Genomic DNA, 15324 nt, shown 5'->3' with positions numbered 1-15324 from the left:
CCCCCCCCCCTTGTTAATGATAAATTTTGTAAAACTTTAGCTGGTTGAACTGCTATTCAGTGAGTTAGAGTTAGAAGGGGAGTGAAGGCCTTTAAGAGGGTAAACAGAGACAGGTCTAACCACTCTTACAGGTTCATGCAACTCTCCAGTCAAGGTGCAGCTTTCTGCCTGTTTTGGTTCCAGTTTTATGAATTCAGACTCAGCAAATTCCCCATCTGTAAATTCCCCACTGCAGCACACACAGTGCTCTGTGGGAGGTCTGCATGTCTACAGGGCATATATCCTAGAATTTTCCACTCAAGGTGATTGCTGGGCAGATGTTAGAATTGGGTTTTTGCAGCCTTAACCAACCTTTTCTGTGTTTTTCTTCCTTCTGTACACAATTCTCTACCCTTTGCAGAACCCGGGCACCCAGACCTCGCAAATCCTCTCACTGACAATGGTGGAGCTGGCAGAGAAGCTGAAGGAGGGGTCCCTGTCCCCAGAAAGTGTCCTCTACTCCTACATGGACAAGGTGGGTGATACCTCCAGCATGGCAGAGATGCTGCAGGGCTCTGCTACAGTGGGACTTTCAAATTAAAAATCAGCTCATTTGCTGAGACAGCCAGAAATACTGGGGATTACAATTTTTGGTACTGTTATGTCTGAAGGGTGGCTTACAGGCAAATAAGCAGGACAGAATCCAGGGCAGAAAAATAGAAAGAAATACATTAAATTTATAGGTAAAATCTCAATAATGCCAAAGCTTTGAGAAGGTTGAAAATTCATCTTGAAAACTCAATATGTAATGTCTCTTTCCATCCATTCATCTGTCTTGCTGCTCTTTGCTGTCTTGGAGAGGCTTTGGAGGTGAATCGGGAGGTGAACTGCGTGACAGACTTCATTCATGGATGTGAGGATCAGCTCCAGAAACTGAAGAAGCAAAAGGAGAAGGGGCTGCTCTATGGCATTCCCATCAGCATCAAGGACCACATTAACTGCAAGGTACATCCCCAGTTCCTCTGCCTTTTGCCATGGGTCTGGGAACAGGTCAGGATGTCCCATCCTCATCAGGACTGGCTAAGAGTTCCCTCAGAAAAGAATGTTCTGGATCCAATATTGTGGGACAAGCAAGCCTGCCTTTCTTATGATTAAAATTTTGGTTTCTACAGAAACTTGTAGTCTGTTGTGATCTGGTTTTCCCTGGGATAGTCAGATCCTGTTCCGCCTCTGAAAAAAGTTAGGTGGGATCTTTGCCACCAAGAAGCATTCAAGAGGCATCATGAATTAGGTCTGGTTTTGTCACAGCTCCAAACAGCATCTCTCCTGCACCTCAAGAGTTTTGTTTCCCATCCCCAAGGGCCACATCTCCTCTGGAGGGATGGTGAAATTTCTGGGCCAAGTGAAGGAAGAAGACAGCGTCATTGTCCAGGTTCTAAAGCACCAGGGGGGAATCCCCTTTGTGAAAACCAACATCCCACAGACCATGATAAAGTAATGCCATGTTTGCCTTCATGGAAATACTATGACACGTGCCTCTTGCTATCCAAGCTAACTGCAAAAGTTAATTGCCTCCTCACTTTGATCTAAAATGATTTCTCTTGTATTTGCTGTCTCTTTCTTCTTAAATGCAGCTGTCTCAATAAATCTATTCATGCCAATTCTACCTGAATTCCACACCCATCCCCGCAAGGTGCTCTAAGCCCTGCATTTGTGCTTTGCAGAGGCAGAAGTACCTCCCTCACCTGCTGATCTTCCTCTCCCCAGCTACGACTGCAGCAACCTCATCTTTGGGCAGACATTGAACCCTCTCAACCTCCAGAAGAGCCCCGGGGGCTCCTCGGGAGGGGAGGGAGCTCTGATTGCAGGGGGAGGCTCCATCCTGGGCATCGGCTCCGACGTGGGCGGCAGCATCCGCCTGCCCTCCAGCTTCTGCGGGCTCTGCGGCCTCAAACCCACAGGCAACAGGATCAGGTACATCCCAGCTCCTGTCCCCTTCTTCCACCCACTGTGGAGGCTGCAAGGTGTCCCCCACAGCGCACCAAACTGTGGTAGTGCCTGTGGTTTCCTCCAGGGTTAAGTTAGCATTGAACTTGCTCTGTTAATAACACAAGATGACTTCAATCTCCATCACAACAAAGACTTATTCAGTTTTTAATAGCTCCAGCCAAGAAGCTGAAAGCAAATACTACAGGACGATCTCCTTTTCAGATGTTTGCCAGAGCTTGCTCTGCTTATAAGAGTTTTCTGTTTATCAGAGGTGGTTTGCCCATAGATAAGGAGTTAGTTGCAGCAGGGAAAAGAAATTAATAAATACTGTCCCTAGCATCTTCCAGACTGTATAAGTCTTCTTCATAGCCTAGGAAGTGTCAAGTCCTTGCAGGAACTTTTGCCTTCCTAGATTTGGTTGAGGGCAAATGGGAAGTTTGCAACTCAGCAGGGTGACCTGCCCTACAGCCTGCTGCTAATCTGCTTCTCCCATTATATTCCCAGCAAACAGGGAGTTGTTGGTTCTCTCATAGGAATGCAGTCAGGTAAGTCCATGATGACATGTTCTTACATCAAACCTTTGCCTCTTACATCTCCAACTACTGAAATGCCAGCAAGGGTGCTTGCTCTGCTCTGTGCCTCACGGCCAGCCATAGCAGTGACCTGTTAAAGCAGCCTCGTGCTATGACGTTTTGCACCATTTGTTCTGGTCCTTGTGGTGGCCGGTGTTGGCTGAACCTCAGCAGGATGAAATCACTGCAATGATGGAATGGAATCAGGCAGTGCAATGCGTAGCAGGAGAGGTGTGAGATGTGCCTGCCAAAGGCCTGGGATGTCTCACTGGAGATGCTGCCAGGAGACTCTGACAGCTTCAGCTGCAGGCAGGCAGCGTTGGTGGAAGGCTGCTGCCCTCTCCCCTCACATCTGCAGAAGCCTGGCCCAGGAGGTCACCAGGCTCATTAGGCTGCCCCTGCTCTGAGACTGACAGGTCATTCCTGCTGGACCTCCTTGCCCATTCCCCACTTCTTTCCCTGACCTGAAAGTCCCCCATGCTGGAGCCCCACCAGTAGCTCTGTGCCAGCACCAGCCCACCCGGCTGCGGTGACAGGCCCTTTGTGCTCGCAGTGACAGGGGTGCTGGGGCCCATGGCGAGGGACGTGGACAGCCTGGCCCTGTGCATGAAGGCTCTGCTCTGCCAGGAGATGTTCCAGCTGGACCCCACCGTGCCCCCCATCCCCTTCAATGAGCAGGTAAGGCTCACAGGCGCTCCCACATCTCCACCTGCCCAGCAACAATCTCCGGAAATTCCTATCTGGTTTCATGTCCAAGATAGCAAAGGACCCAGGGAAACACACATCTTTGTGGACAGAGGACACCCAGCAGAGTGTCCCAAGAAGCAGCCACACAGCAGGGCTGGCAGGCAGGAGGTGGTGTGGAAAAGACCACACCAAGAACCACTGCTGGAGACCTGTGTTCTGACAGCACTGCTTTTCACCAGCCCTGTTCCTCCCCTCATTCCCCCAGCCCAGGAGAGCTCAGCTGGTGCCTCCCTGAGCCCTGGGAGCAGCCCAGCCTTGCTCTTCTCCTGGATGCAGTCGTGGCTCCCCTTCTCACAGGTTTACACCAGCTCAAAGCCCCTTCGCGTCGGGTACTACGAAGAAGATGGTTACTTCCAGCCCTCGCCCAGCATGAAACGGGCTGTGCAGCACACGGGGAAGCTCCTCCAGGATGCAGGCCATACGGTGGGTTTCCATGCCTGTGGTTGCCTGGAATTGTTACCCTGCTCCTAACAAATTCTGGATAAATCACTTTCCGTCTCTGCTTTTGCTCCCCGTAAAAGAGAAAGGCAAATGCAACACCTTGTTTTCTAAACTGGAGTGATCTTGCTTGTATTTCCGGCCTAGCAGATGTGATAATTATGTTCAGATATCTCCAGGTCACCCCAAGCACTGTTATTTCCGTCGTGCTTGGTGTTCCCATAAATATCAAACTCAAAACAGTTTCAGTGATCCCTCAGCTGTTAAACACAGCTTGTAGATTTCTTAGTGGGTGAGTGGGAAGGAGGCTGGAGCAGTTGACCCTCCAGGGACTTATATTAGCCTACATTTTTCTGTGGTTCCACCAATAGAAATTTCTATATGGTAGCTTCTCCGATGATGCAAAATAATTTTAAGAAAATTTAAAATTGGTGGTTTGAAATTTCTAAGAACTCTTCTCTGAGAATGTGGAGGAGTGGAGCCTGTGCCAGGTCCCAGTATGTATTAATGCCTTGCGTAGGGCTAATGGGCAGGGACAGCAGGCAGATGGAAATGAGGCCTTGCTGTCCTCGAGCAGCAAAGGAAGGTGTAAGTCTCCCACCACTTCCCACTGACCTCTGGTGACCACTGATGAGGCAGGAGGCTCACAGAGGGCTCTGAGTCATTCACCTTTGCTGCCTCTTGGACGGGGATGGTTTTCTTGCAGCTTGTTCCCTTTGCCCCGCCAAAGATTGACTACGTGGTGGATGAGCTGTTCACCAGAGGGATTTTCTCGGATGGGGCTGCCCACCTGGTGGACTGCTTGTGAGTAAAACCCCCTTGCTGTGTGGGCTGTGACACCTGCAGCTGCGAGGCCAGTGGCTGCGTCCAGGGCGTTCACACTGTGTGTGCAAACTGGACAGTGAGCAGCAGAGGAGCAGTGCCTGGCAGGGTGGCTCCAGCACGAGCAGCAGGCAGTTCACACACACGGCTAACAGGGTGGGTGCCCACCAGCCACGCTCTCACCTCAGCATGCCCAGGGCTGTGCACGGCCCCACCACTGCAAAGGCCCCCACAATCTTTATGGCCCTGATGACACAGGCAAAGTACTGACTTATCTCTCACTTTTGGCACGAACATTTATACCTCAGCATTTATTTTTCAGTGTTTTCTGTTGAAATAGGCAGATTTTTTCTTCTAGCAACTCCCCTCCAAGACAAACCCTGCCTTGGGAGCAGCGCTGCTGTTCCTATTGCTCTGTCTGCAGTTGACTCGTCCTGACTTTTTCACTCTCTGCAATTCCAGCAAAGGAGACATTGTGGATCCCAACCTGAGATCCCAGTACAATACTTACAGGCTTCCTGCTCTGGTGAAAAGGATCTTGGCTATCATTTTGAAACCCATAGTAAGTGTGTGGATGTGGCTCACCTGTGTTATAGGAGATCTGCAAGGTGAAGAGGCTTCCTTGTGCAGGGAGGTAAATTGTACCACCCAGGAATTCTTGGCTGCTTCATGTTAATTGCCTGATGGGCTTCATAATGAAATAAATTTCATTTTTAAACCCAAGATGAACTTATCAAGTGAGTCTGACAGACTTTTGTGAGAGTTTTGTGTGGGGAGGTTGAAATATGATCCTTTCTTAGGAAACCTGTGAGCACATAATCCTTCCAGCAATGAGCTCCAGGAGAATGAATATCACTAGCGAGGATCTAAACAGCATTCCCACACCCAGAAGATGATTTCCAGGACTACTAGTGTGGTCTAGAGCCTTATTTGTATGAGTTGTAGTGATTAAATGTAAATTATTGTGGGAGTAAACCCTCTTTGCAGGAGCTGGCCTGTCCTTCAGAGCCACTTCTGCTAGAAGACAGATGCCCAAAATGCAGTCACAGCTATTCCAGCGGCATTGCTGTTGACTAATCCCAAGTTTTTCTCTTTCCTCCGAAAGTACCCACGAATTGCTCGGGACCTGGGCGCTCTCTGTGGAGTGGGGTAAGACACTCTGGGGCAGCTCTGGAGAAGGGGGATGTGCTTGGCTGTGCCCTCCTGCTCGTGCAGGCGGCTGGATGCCAGCTGGCTGTGCAAAGCCCTTCTGTGTGGCACGGGCTGAGCCAGGTGGGTGTGAGCTGCCTCTGCACCTCCTGGGCTCAGCCCTGGCTAATCCTGGGCTCCTCAGCCAGAGGGTGTCTTAAGAGCTTAAGGATCCTCAGAGTGACAGGGCTAGGATGACTCCCTGGAGATCAGCACAGGGAGATAAAGGCTGGTTTTCCCATCTGGGTGGTACCCAGAGCATCCCGTGCCAAGTCAATGCAGAGGTCTCTGCCTGCACGTGCAGTGTGGTGTGAGGTACCTGCACCTCTAAAAGAGGCACAGGCACACCACACTGGTAGCAAATTAATTTGGAAGACTGATTTTTATCCAGATCTTCTGGCATGCTTTAACAAAAGCTCTTTTAAGGTACCTGTAAGCATGTGTGCACAAGGGGATCAGCTGGGTGGTACTGTTGCTTGTTCCCAGAAGGATCATGCAGTTACCTTAAAAATGGGCTGTCTGTGCATTTTCTTAATTGCTTTCTGTTGCCACAAAGCTCATTAATTCTGTCACCTTTCCAGATCTGCCAAAAACCTCTGGGACCAGCATGGAGCAGTGGCGGTAATGTAACTGTATTTTTCTTACTATAGTGAGAGGTCTCCAAAGTTTCTGAGCAATTGCTTTGCACTCTGCGATGGACTTCGGGTCAGAAATTATTCACCATACTTTGCCCTGCACTGTCTAAGCAAAAACAGCATAGGAACAGCCACTAAAGATGAGGCTTCACTTTGTCTTTTCTGTCTCTTGTGAATTCTTAATTTCAGGTATTAGGTGTTACTGTTCTGACCTAAAGCCATGCTTGAACTATCAAGCAGAGACACTAGAAGTCAAAAATTTTGTATATGAACCCTGTGACTTAGATAACTTCCTTGTGAACTCATTTGAGATCAGGAACCTCAGACAGGAAGCTTTTTCCTGGACAACTGCATCCAGTGCTGCCACAAGCTGACCAGGTTCCTCTTTTAAACCAGCTGAGTTTTATGCTTCAGTTTAGTTTTATTGAGCCTCTTCTTGTCTCTGCTCTGATGGTTGGAAACCACCATGTTTCCTTTGCTCTTTACTCCCTTCCAGTTTATCCTTATTTTATTTTTGTCCATGGGTTTAAATAGCACCTCTCCTCTCTGGTATTTTCCACCGCCTCCGTCTATTTATAGAGAGTATCCTCTTTCAGCTGGTGTTTTGCAACGCTGAGGAGGCTGTTTTGGTGTCCTCCCACAAGGCAGGATCTGTGTTCCCTGGGACACCCTCACAATCCTCCCCGAGGAGAAGCATCCCCCAGCCTGCACCACCAGCCTCCATCAGTGCCACTCACTCCCTGCATGTGCACTGTGGTCTGACAAACTATGGGGCAGAGCAAAAACTCCTAAAAAGCTGCCTGCTCACTGGTGGGGGTGTTTGAAATGAAATGGGCATGGTGTTTTTTTTAAGGTGAAAATAGATTACTCTCCCATTCCTGAAAACAGAAAACCAAACCCAACGAATAAACATAAAAAAAACCAAGACAGACAAACCAACAAAACACATACAAAAAAGAGCCACCACAAAAACAAACAAACAAACAAACAACAAAACAAAACAAAAAAGCAAAAAAGAAAACACTTTAAAAGAGTTGATGGCTTCAGAGATATTTTGAATTGTTACAGTTGAGTGAAACCGTATTCACATGTTTTCATCTACTGCAAACAAGAGCTGATTCAAAATTTTGGCTAGTGACCAGCTTTTCTCCCAGAAAAAAAAAAAAAAAAAAAAATCAGGTTAGCTGCAGTGACTGTATTTCCTGGAAACACATCTCATTTGTTGAACTTTCAGCAGGAAGGATCTCAGACAGCAGGTGGAAATTGAGGTCAGACTAAAAAATAGCCCCAAGGCCAGGCCTTTTGTGAGAGAACTGGAAGACTCTTGTACAGAAAATTTGCTGTGAAAGGGCTGTGCAGGACAGGGGCTGGGCCATGGCACAGGTGTGTCCCTGTAGGCAGAAAATGGCTGCAGAAACAACTGTGGTTCCACCTGTGTCTGTTTGCTAAGACAAAGCAGGACATCTCTTTGGGGATGGATTCATTCATTGCCTGATGTTCAGCAAAGCTGTGCTAAACCAGACTACAAATCTGGATCTCTCTTGGAGCTGCAGTGCAATCCTGAAGCTGTGCCATCCTGTGGGGGATGTCCCGGGGCTTGCCCAAATGTCTCTTGCTGCTTCCTTTCCTTACCTGTATCCTCATGCAGAATGACAGAAGGCTTTGTGGAAGTATTTTGGCTTTGTGTTTTTTAATACTTATGCCAGAATAACCAAAGCTTTTAGGAAATGTGACTTTCTAGTCATCCAAACAAACTGCTGTTGATCTCCATTCAATATCATTCTAAAATAAAGCTGTTCATGGAAAGGATTGGGTTAATACTCAGATAAATCAGTTCTGAAACACACACCTAGCATTAATGTCTAGGTCTGGGCAGCACATGGTATTCTGACAGGAAACCTAAAAATGGAAGAACAATCTCCCTTGACCCTTCAAAGCACAGTTCAGATTTTATCTTAAATAATTTTTTTGTTGTATCCAGGAAGGCTTTCTCCCTCCTTTTCCTGTGTCAGCATTGATCTGCAACTGCTGTCCAACAGACACATCTGACATCTTCTGTGCCTTTCCTTCCAGGCCTACCGCACTGAGTTCATCACCAAATGGAAGCAGCTGAGGCTGGATGTGATCCTTTGTCCCATGCTGGGGCCAGCCTTCAACCACGGCTACGCTGGGAAGCTCTTTGGTAATGTGCCCTGAGGAGCCTCTGCACACACCCAGGGCTGTGTTTGCGGGCAGAGCTGCAGCAGGACACTTGAGTCCCGTGGGCATTCCCCAAACCTTGCACGGTGCTGGCTCTTCCCTCTGGGAGAAAGCAAAGGAGAGGCCTCTGGGTGGGTCTTCTCACACCCCCACCTCATCTGAGCTGAAGATGTGTGGATAATAATGGGGCAGCACTAAGTGGTCCCTCTGTCCCAGTTGTTCATGGGTGAGTTTTCCCTGTTTTTGTGCTGCAGAAAGCCCCAGAGCTGCTCCTGCAGCAGAGAGTGGCAGTGAGGACAGCTGTGGTAGGTTTTGGTACAGGACCAGGCTCTTTTGGTAGCAGCTGTCACACATTTCCCAAGACTCTGCCAACAGCAGGAAGGGCCATTGTGACTTGCAGAAAAAGGCCTTTTTTTATAGCTTCCAGTAAGTCAGGGTCCACCTTTTGGGAACCAAAACCCCCACGGTGGTGTTACATAGCTGGACATCAGGAATATCTTGGAAAGGTAGCTGGGATTTTTCCCCAGGGATAGATGCAGACTCTGAACTGGTCCCTCACGGAGCACATCTAATGTCCACACGAGTGACAGGTGAATGCACAGGTCACTCTGCTCTCTGTCACTCAAACCTCTCCATCAAAGTCCCTTTGAGGCAGCATGTTTTCAGAGCCTCCTCTGGACCAGCAACTCCCGCCTGCAATTCCTGCAACTCAGGTTACCATCTGAAGGTCACTGCTGGCCCAGCACATTAAATTTTGCCATTTTGCATGCTCTTTGTTGCAGCTGCAACCTCCTACACCAATCTGTACAACGTGTTGAACTTCCCTGCCGGGGTGGTGCCGGTCAGCACAGTCACGAGCGCCGACGAAGAAGAACTGAAGCACTACCGAGGGCACTACGGAGACCCCTGGGACAAGAGGCTGAAAGAGGTCAGCAGGAAAAAAGCTCAAGTCTTAGAACCAGCAGAGTGACAGCTCTGGGACATTGTCCCAAGGCTTGTCTACATCTAGAGGGAGATGCTTGTTTAAACTGCTTGTTTAGCAGCGCAGTTTGCAGCCGCTGTTTCGGCACCCTGGTGTTTGTCAGCCTGGCAGCCGTGCCCTCGCTTGTCTTCCTCGGCCCTCCCTTCCTGCACTGTCCCGTGCCTGCCCTGGTGCCCTGACTCAGCACTGTCCTGAACTTTTGCAGGCTGTGTCAGGAGCCCTGGGACTGCCCGTGGCCGTGCAGTGCGTGGCCCTGCCGTGGCAGGAGGAGCTGTGCCTGCGCTTCATGAAGGAGGTGGAGGCTCTTGCCCGTGGCACGAAGAGAAATGTGTGATTCCTGGGAGCCAGCCTCCAGCGGGACGGCTTTTCATTCCCTGCTCTTCACTCCAGCCACCTTCTGCCTGATATGAAGCAAAGTAGATAGTGAGTTGAAAACTCTGAGCTAATGGTTTAATAAAGTGGCACTAAATTCGCTTTTAAAATAGTCAGCAGAAATCTCGTCTCTGTCTAAATTGTCCTTCGTTGTTACAGTTAAACTGAGTCAAAAAAAAAAAAAAAAAAACAAAAACCAAAAGAAAGGAGTTAATGCTGGACCAAAGGGATCCGATAACAATAGTTTTTATATTATTTCTTGTATGGTGTGAGACCAAGGAGCTGTTTATTGCAATATTTTACTTCCAACAGTGGGCAGGAGCAGATGTTTATGGGAGAGGATAACTGGGTAAGTGCAGGATTCCCCCTCTGGCTGTGCCATTGTTTGGCCAAGAGACTTTTTGGCAAAGGCTTGCAGTCAGCCCATGGGTTTAAATAGCTGCCAAGAGAGCTCTCCTCCACAAGCTTGTCCCCTTCCTGAGCTCATTTACTGTCTAGATCTCCACACCATCCAGCAGTTTAGCTGTGCAGGGAGTCCTGCAAAGTTTAATGTTCTCTGTTTAACCATAAGCTGAGAGAAATATTAACTGATCTGTCATCACTCCTGTTTCTCATTATTTCGTCCAGTTAAGCAATGGGAAAAGATGGGGATTTATTACCCACAAACACTTCAGGGAAAACTGAGAAAGCATTTCTGTGGCTACACTTATGCCATTCCACTGTTTGGTGCTTCCAGCCACACTGTGACAATCGTGTGCTGTTTCTTGAGCCATCCTTCACTCTCAAGGTGGAAGAAGAGGCTGGAGGACAAAGGGGGAGTGATGAAGGAGATGCTTTGAATAAGCAAGTGTGTGTTGAAATCAGGCACTATCATGAGCAATGATCATTAGGGTGACTCCCTTCCCAAGCCTGCCGGGACAGAGAAGGGGTGACACTGCCCTTGGTACTCATCTGCCTCCCGGGGCTGTGCAGGGATGCTGCAGTCATCCAGCCGCCTCCCGTGGCCAGCAGCAGGTCTGAGTCACACAGGGAGCGTGACAGTCACGCAGCCTGAGTCACCACCCTCTGGCCCGTGCCGAGCCGGGGGAAGCTCCATGGCACACCCTGCCCGAGGAGATGCTCTGCCCGGGAGAAGCTCCATGGCACACCCTACCCGAGGAGATGCTCTGCCCGGGAGAAGCTCCATGGCACACCCTGCCCGAGGAGATGCTCTGCTGAGAGAAGCTCCATGGCACACCCTGCCCCGAGGAGATGCTCTGCTCCTGCAATTGGCAGGATTGCTGCTGGGGACACCAGCCGCGGAGCCCCGGCCTGGGGACAGCCTGTGGAGTGACCAGAGGGTCTCTAGGTGTCCCCTCAAAGGGAAGGTGGGAGCTGTCCATTAAATGAGAAATCTGCCCAGGTAGCATTCCTGGCTAGACCTGAGCATGCACAGAGCTTGTTTTGCAAGGAAACGTGTGCCCTTCACTCCTGTATCCTCCATGTCTTTGCAAGGCTGAACCAAGTGAAAAAGTCCTGTTTCTAAAAGGAATTTCTGTCACTGTTGAGTGAGAAACTGCACAGACTCACTAGAAAGCTGGTTTGCACAGCAGCAGTTTTAATACAAAAATTCTCTCTTTTTATAGACTGTTTGATACATACCGACCAGACTGGTCAATCAGTCAATACATTTCACCTGATTGGCTAATTAACAAAAAAAATTCTTATAAACAATCTTTGACAAAAACAGGAAAACAGAGAGTAGGAAAACACCCCTGCAGGTTGTTTATAATAACAAGCTATCATCCTTTCTGTGCAATTCCCTAAAGTCTCACAAGTCTGCCGTGAGAAAACTTCTCTGATTTTCTCGCTCTGTGACCAGGCTGTCACATCCACAAATTTCTCCAGGCATACTTGTGCTCTGCATTCCAGCTGTTCCTTGTGATGGCTCTAGAAGGGGTTTGCTGTTCCTCCCACTCTCTCCTGCCTCCAGCCAGTCACTAGATCTCAGGATCATGCAGCACTCACTCCCAGACCCAGCAGACAAAGGGAATTTCTCCCTGTGATCCAGCAGATGCTGAAGTAGAGAGCGTGGATGCTCAGATAACACTCTCCTGGCACTGAAGTGGATGAGGTACAGAAGACATCCAGAAGAACGTTGAAAAAGTGGGAGGGAAATAAGACACATGTTTGGTCAGCAGGGTCTGACCAAAGAGAACAGACCCCTGAACAGATCCCTGATTTAGGGACCTGTTCAGTAATTTACGGATCAGGTAAATGCCTCAGCTGGGCAGACAGCAAAGCACCTTCCTGGGGAAAATTGAGGGTCATTCTCCAGCCAGGCTGTTGATGACATTAGTTGCCATTGCTGCATCAGTGTAGGGGAAAGTGGGGAGGGTGATGCTGAGAGCAGTCTGGTGAGGTCAGGTGCTGAAACACTAGCAGAGAAAGGCCTTTAGCAGGGCATAACTTCAAGTTTTCAGCAGAAAGTTTCCTCCAGGCCTCCTCCAAGCTGGAAAAAGAATGTCAGCCCCTTCCACACCCACCAGCACAGTGCTGCTGTTTGCAGCTCCTTTACCAAGGGCTGCTGTGCAGCTGTGCAGCCCTTGCAGCCCTGCACTGTGCGTTTGCAGAGTGCACTGACCAAAGTCCAGGCTTTGGTCTGTCCCAGAGAATTATGTGCAAATGCTGCTTGGGCCAAAATGGCTTTGTTTTGACTAGTTTCTTTAATCTTCAGCACAATATCCTGGTTGTGGTCTTTGATCCTTTTTCCTCCTCCCTCTTGATTTTAATAATTTAAATCTGCCCTCCTTAATGCACATTTCATTCTGTGGCCAGATAAATAGCCAAGCAAGGTTGAGAGATTGAGGCATCAGAAAATCCAGGTTCTTTATTTGGTTTTACTTTGTTTTGCGGGACTTTTTCTTTAGTTTGCAGTTCACATTGTTGCATAATCACAACACCAGGAGCAAATAAAACGCCCTAGAAGGACTTACACCAACAGAACATGAGTGGTTAGACGGGGTCAGTTGTTCCCTTACAGGATCCAAAATACACAGAGCTCTCTATGTACCAGGCAGTGGCAGAGAAAATTAGGGAGACAAACATTCCCAGCATCCCAGATATTCACTTCAAAGAAGTTTCAAGGAAGGTGGTAGTTGAAAAAGCTTAAAGCAAATGTTCAAAAAGCAGGTGAAACAAAACAGCTGAACATAACAAGGCTCACCCTCAAAACACAAAAAAAAAAAAAAAAAAAAAAAAGTTAAAAAAATTAGGGTGGGAAATTAGGGTTGGTAAATCTTTCACTCTGAAACAGCTGCTTACTGCACAAATCCTCACCCTTCCAAGCAGGGTCTCAATCTGCTCTTTATTCTGTTTTCTTTCCTGTTACTGTTCTCCAGCTTCCTACATTCCCTGCTTGCCCGTGGGAGACCAGTGAAAGCCCAGCTTCCTGCTGTAAGATTTGTGCCCAGTCATGGAGCAGCTGGGAACATCCCAGTCCCTCCCCATCCGGGCACTGGAGTCACAGCTGTCACTCAGTGGGGACAGACCTGTGCAAGACACCAGACATGATGGAAGAAATAGGAATGCTCCTGGACTTCTGGTGAAGAACTAACAGCTCTCCACAGCACCCTTTCTGATCATGTCTCTGCCTTGCTGGACAAGTTCTAAGTAGGATTCATACAACTTGGCTGTGGAAAATCTGAGGGAAAATAGCGCAATACCCATAAAAATGTAGGGATGGTCAGGAGAGAAAGCAGCCCCTGCTGTCAGAGCTCTGAGGGTTGCTGTGGGAGTTCTCTCTTCCCATCCTGTCAGTTTATTCAGGAAAAGCCAACAGGGTCCTGGCTGAGCAACGTGAAGAAGGGTTATTAGGGACAGACCCTCACCTCCCAACTGATGTCCTTGCTGTTTGGAAAGTTGCAGCTTAGGTAGGGGGAAGTTTCTTAGCAGCTGTTATGTTCTGTGAGTGCTGGTGGAGTTGGATTGGAACTAAGGAAAGTGTTATGCTTCCAATGGGTATTCCAGGCTGAAATGAGTCAGAAACTGGAGAGTTCCCAGAAAACATTTATTCAGCCCTCTGAGCCAACTTGAACAAGTTCCCCAGAGGGGTCCAGCCCATTTCACTATGATTTCAGTATTTTGTAAAATGTCTTTAAAATTCTTTCAGAGCAGCATAGTTAACGTGCCTCATTTTGTAAATAGTTTTAAAAAGAGCATCAGAGTTCTTGGTTACAAATACATGAACACAAGACACAGCTGTCAGGATTTATTCTTTGTCATTTCAATCAGAATGGGGTCAAAGCTGACAAAAATGTTTCTTACCAATTTAGGGAAAAACCAGTTCAGTTATAAGAATTTCGGAAAAGACCCAGCCTGCTTGAGAGCTGAACCTGCTGAGAGTGAATCAGTGCAGTTTTGCTCTTGCAAGCAAAGATGGTGCAGGTCTTGCTGAGGACAGGAGGGGACTCTCTGATTTGGTTTAACTGCCTTTTTCTGGGATGGTCAAAGTGAAGGGCATGTTGTGGATGCCACAGTGAAATCCCAGACCAGCTGTTACAGGCTGACTCTCCTCATAAAAAGGGTCATGGCTTTCATATGAACTCCACCAGGGGCTTTGACCTGGTCTTGGATCAATTCACGTGACAAAATCAACATGGAGAAGTGAATATTGGCCTGCAAGTCAGGCTGGTCTGTCTCCTCTGCTGTGGACTTGAGATTTCACTTGGGACATCCCTCTACTTCCCTCCTTTAGGTTCCCTTGGATTTGTGGCCTTGTGGTGGCAGGAGCAGCCACACCTCAGATTCATGAAGGATGTGGAGATGCTGGCACATTGATAGGAGAAGGGTTTTCCCCAGCAGCATCCAGCACCCAGCCATCTGGAAATGCAGCTGTGCCTGCTGAAAAATGTGCCCTTTGAAATGCCAAGTCAGTCCAGACACAGCTGTGTCTGTCTGTGTTAAACATTTACCAAGTGTCTAAAGGGCAGGACCGGGGCACAGATCCCAGAGCACAGGCGGATGTGGGAGGATGTGGGAGGCCGATGCCTGACACTTCCCAGCACAGGGAGAAAACCCTCCCACATCTGCTCAGCCCATCACAGAGGTTGTGGTGCTGTCACACAGGCAAAGAAGCCACCTCTGGCATGGATTCCTGGAGGCTGGATGAGGACTGGGAGAGGGCTGGGCACTGCTGCATGCTGGCTCTGCTCACATGCATCACTCTGCACCTTCTGGAAGCTCCTGCTGCAGCCAGCACCATGGAGCAGGAGCAGGATGAGCTGCTGGCATCTTCCCAAGCTGCAGCTCTTTTCACACCAGCAGTGCCAGAGCTGAGGGGGCACCCTCCAAGGAAGGGTGCCACTGGAATGGACACAGGAAAAGGCCAGCTCAATGTGTTACCACACTGCTGCCAGCTCCA

At 48.7% G+C, this 15324-nt stretch overlaps 1 protein-coding gene across 1 annotated transcript in view; it reads left to right on the top strand.

Moving 5' to 3' along the window:
* The window catches only part of LOC121361898 (vitamin D3 hydroxylase-associated protein), a 10856-nt gene extending 821 nt beyond the window's left edge, over positions 1-10035 (top strand). The window contains exons 2-15 of the mRNA XM_041482957.1: positions 401-514; positions 841-984; positions 1340-1473; positions 1747-1953; positions 2473-2513; positions 3094-3218; positions 3585-3710; positions 4432-4529; positions 5010-5109; positions 5653-5696; positions 6317-6356; positions 8444-8552; positions 9352-9497; positions 9757-10035. Coding sequence (XP_041338891.1) covers positions 401-514; positions 841-984; positions 1340-1473; positions 1747-1953; positions 2473-2513; positions 3094-3218; positions 3585-3710; positions 4432-4529; positions 5010-5109; positions 5653-5696; positions 6317-6356; positions 8444-8552; positions 9352-9497; positions 9757-9885 — 1557 coding nt within the window. The 3' untranslated portion in view covers positions 9886-10035. The remainder of the gene's footprint in view (positions 1-400; positions 515-840; positions 985-1339; positions 1474-1746; positions 1954-2472; positions 2514-3093; positions 3219-3584; positions 3711-4431; positions 4530-5009; positions 5110-5652; positions 5697-6316; positions 6357-8443; positions 8553-9351; positions 9498-9756) is intronic.
* Positions 10036-15324: the final 5289 nt, after the last annotated feature.

Source organism: Pyrgilauda ruficollis, unplaced genomic scaffold, assembly GCF_017590135.1.
Source record: "Pyrgilauda ruficollis isolate IOZ18807 unplaced genomic scaffold, ASM1759013v1 scaffold6, whole genome shotgun sequence".
Lineage (NCBI taxonomy): Eukaryota > Metazoa > Chordata > Aves > Passeriformes > Passeridae > Pyrgilauda > Pyrgilauda ruficollis.
The sequence above is the reverse complement of the archived record's forward strand: the minus strand, read 5'-3'. Positions and strand labels throughout refer to the sequence as shown.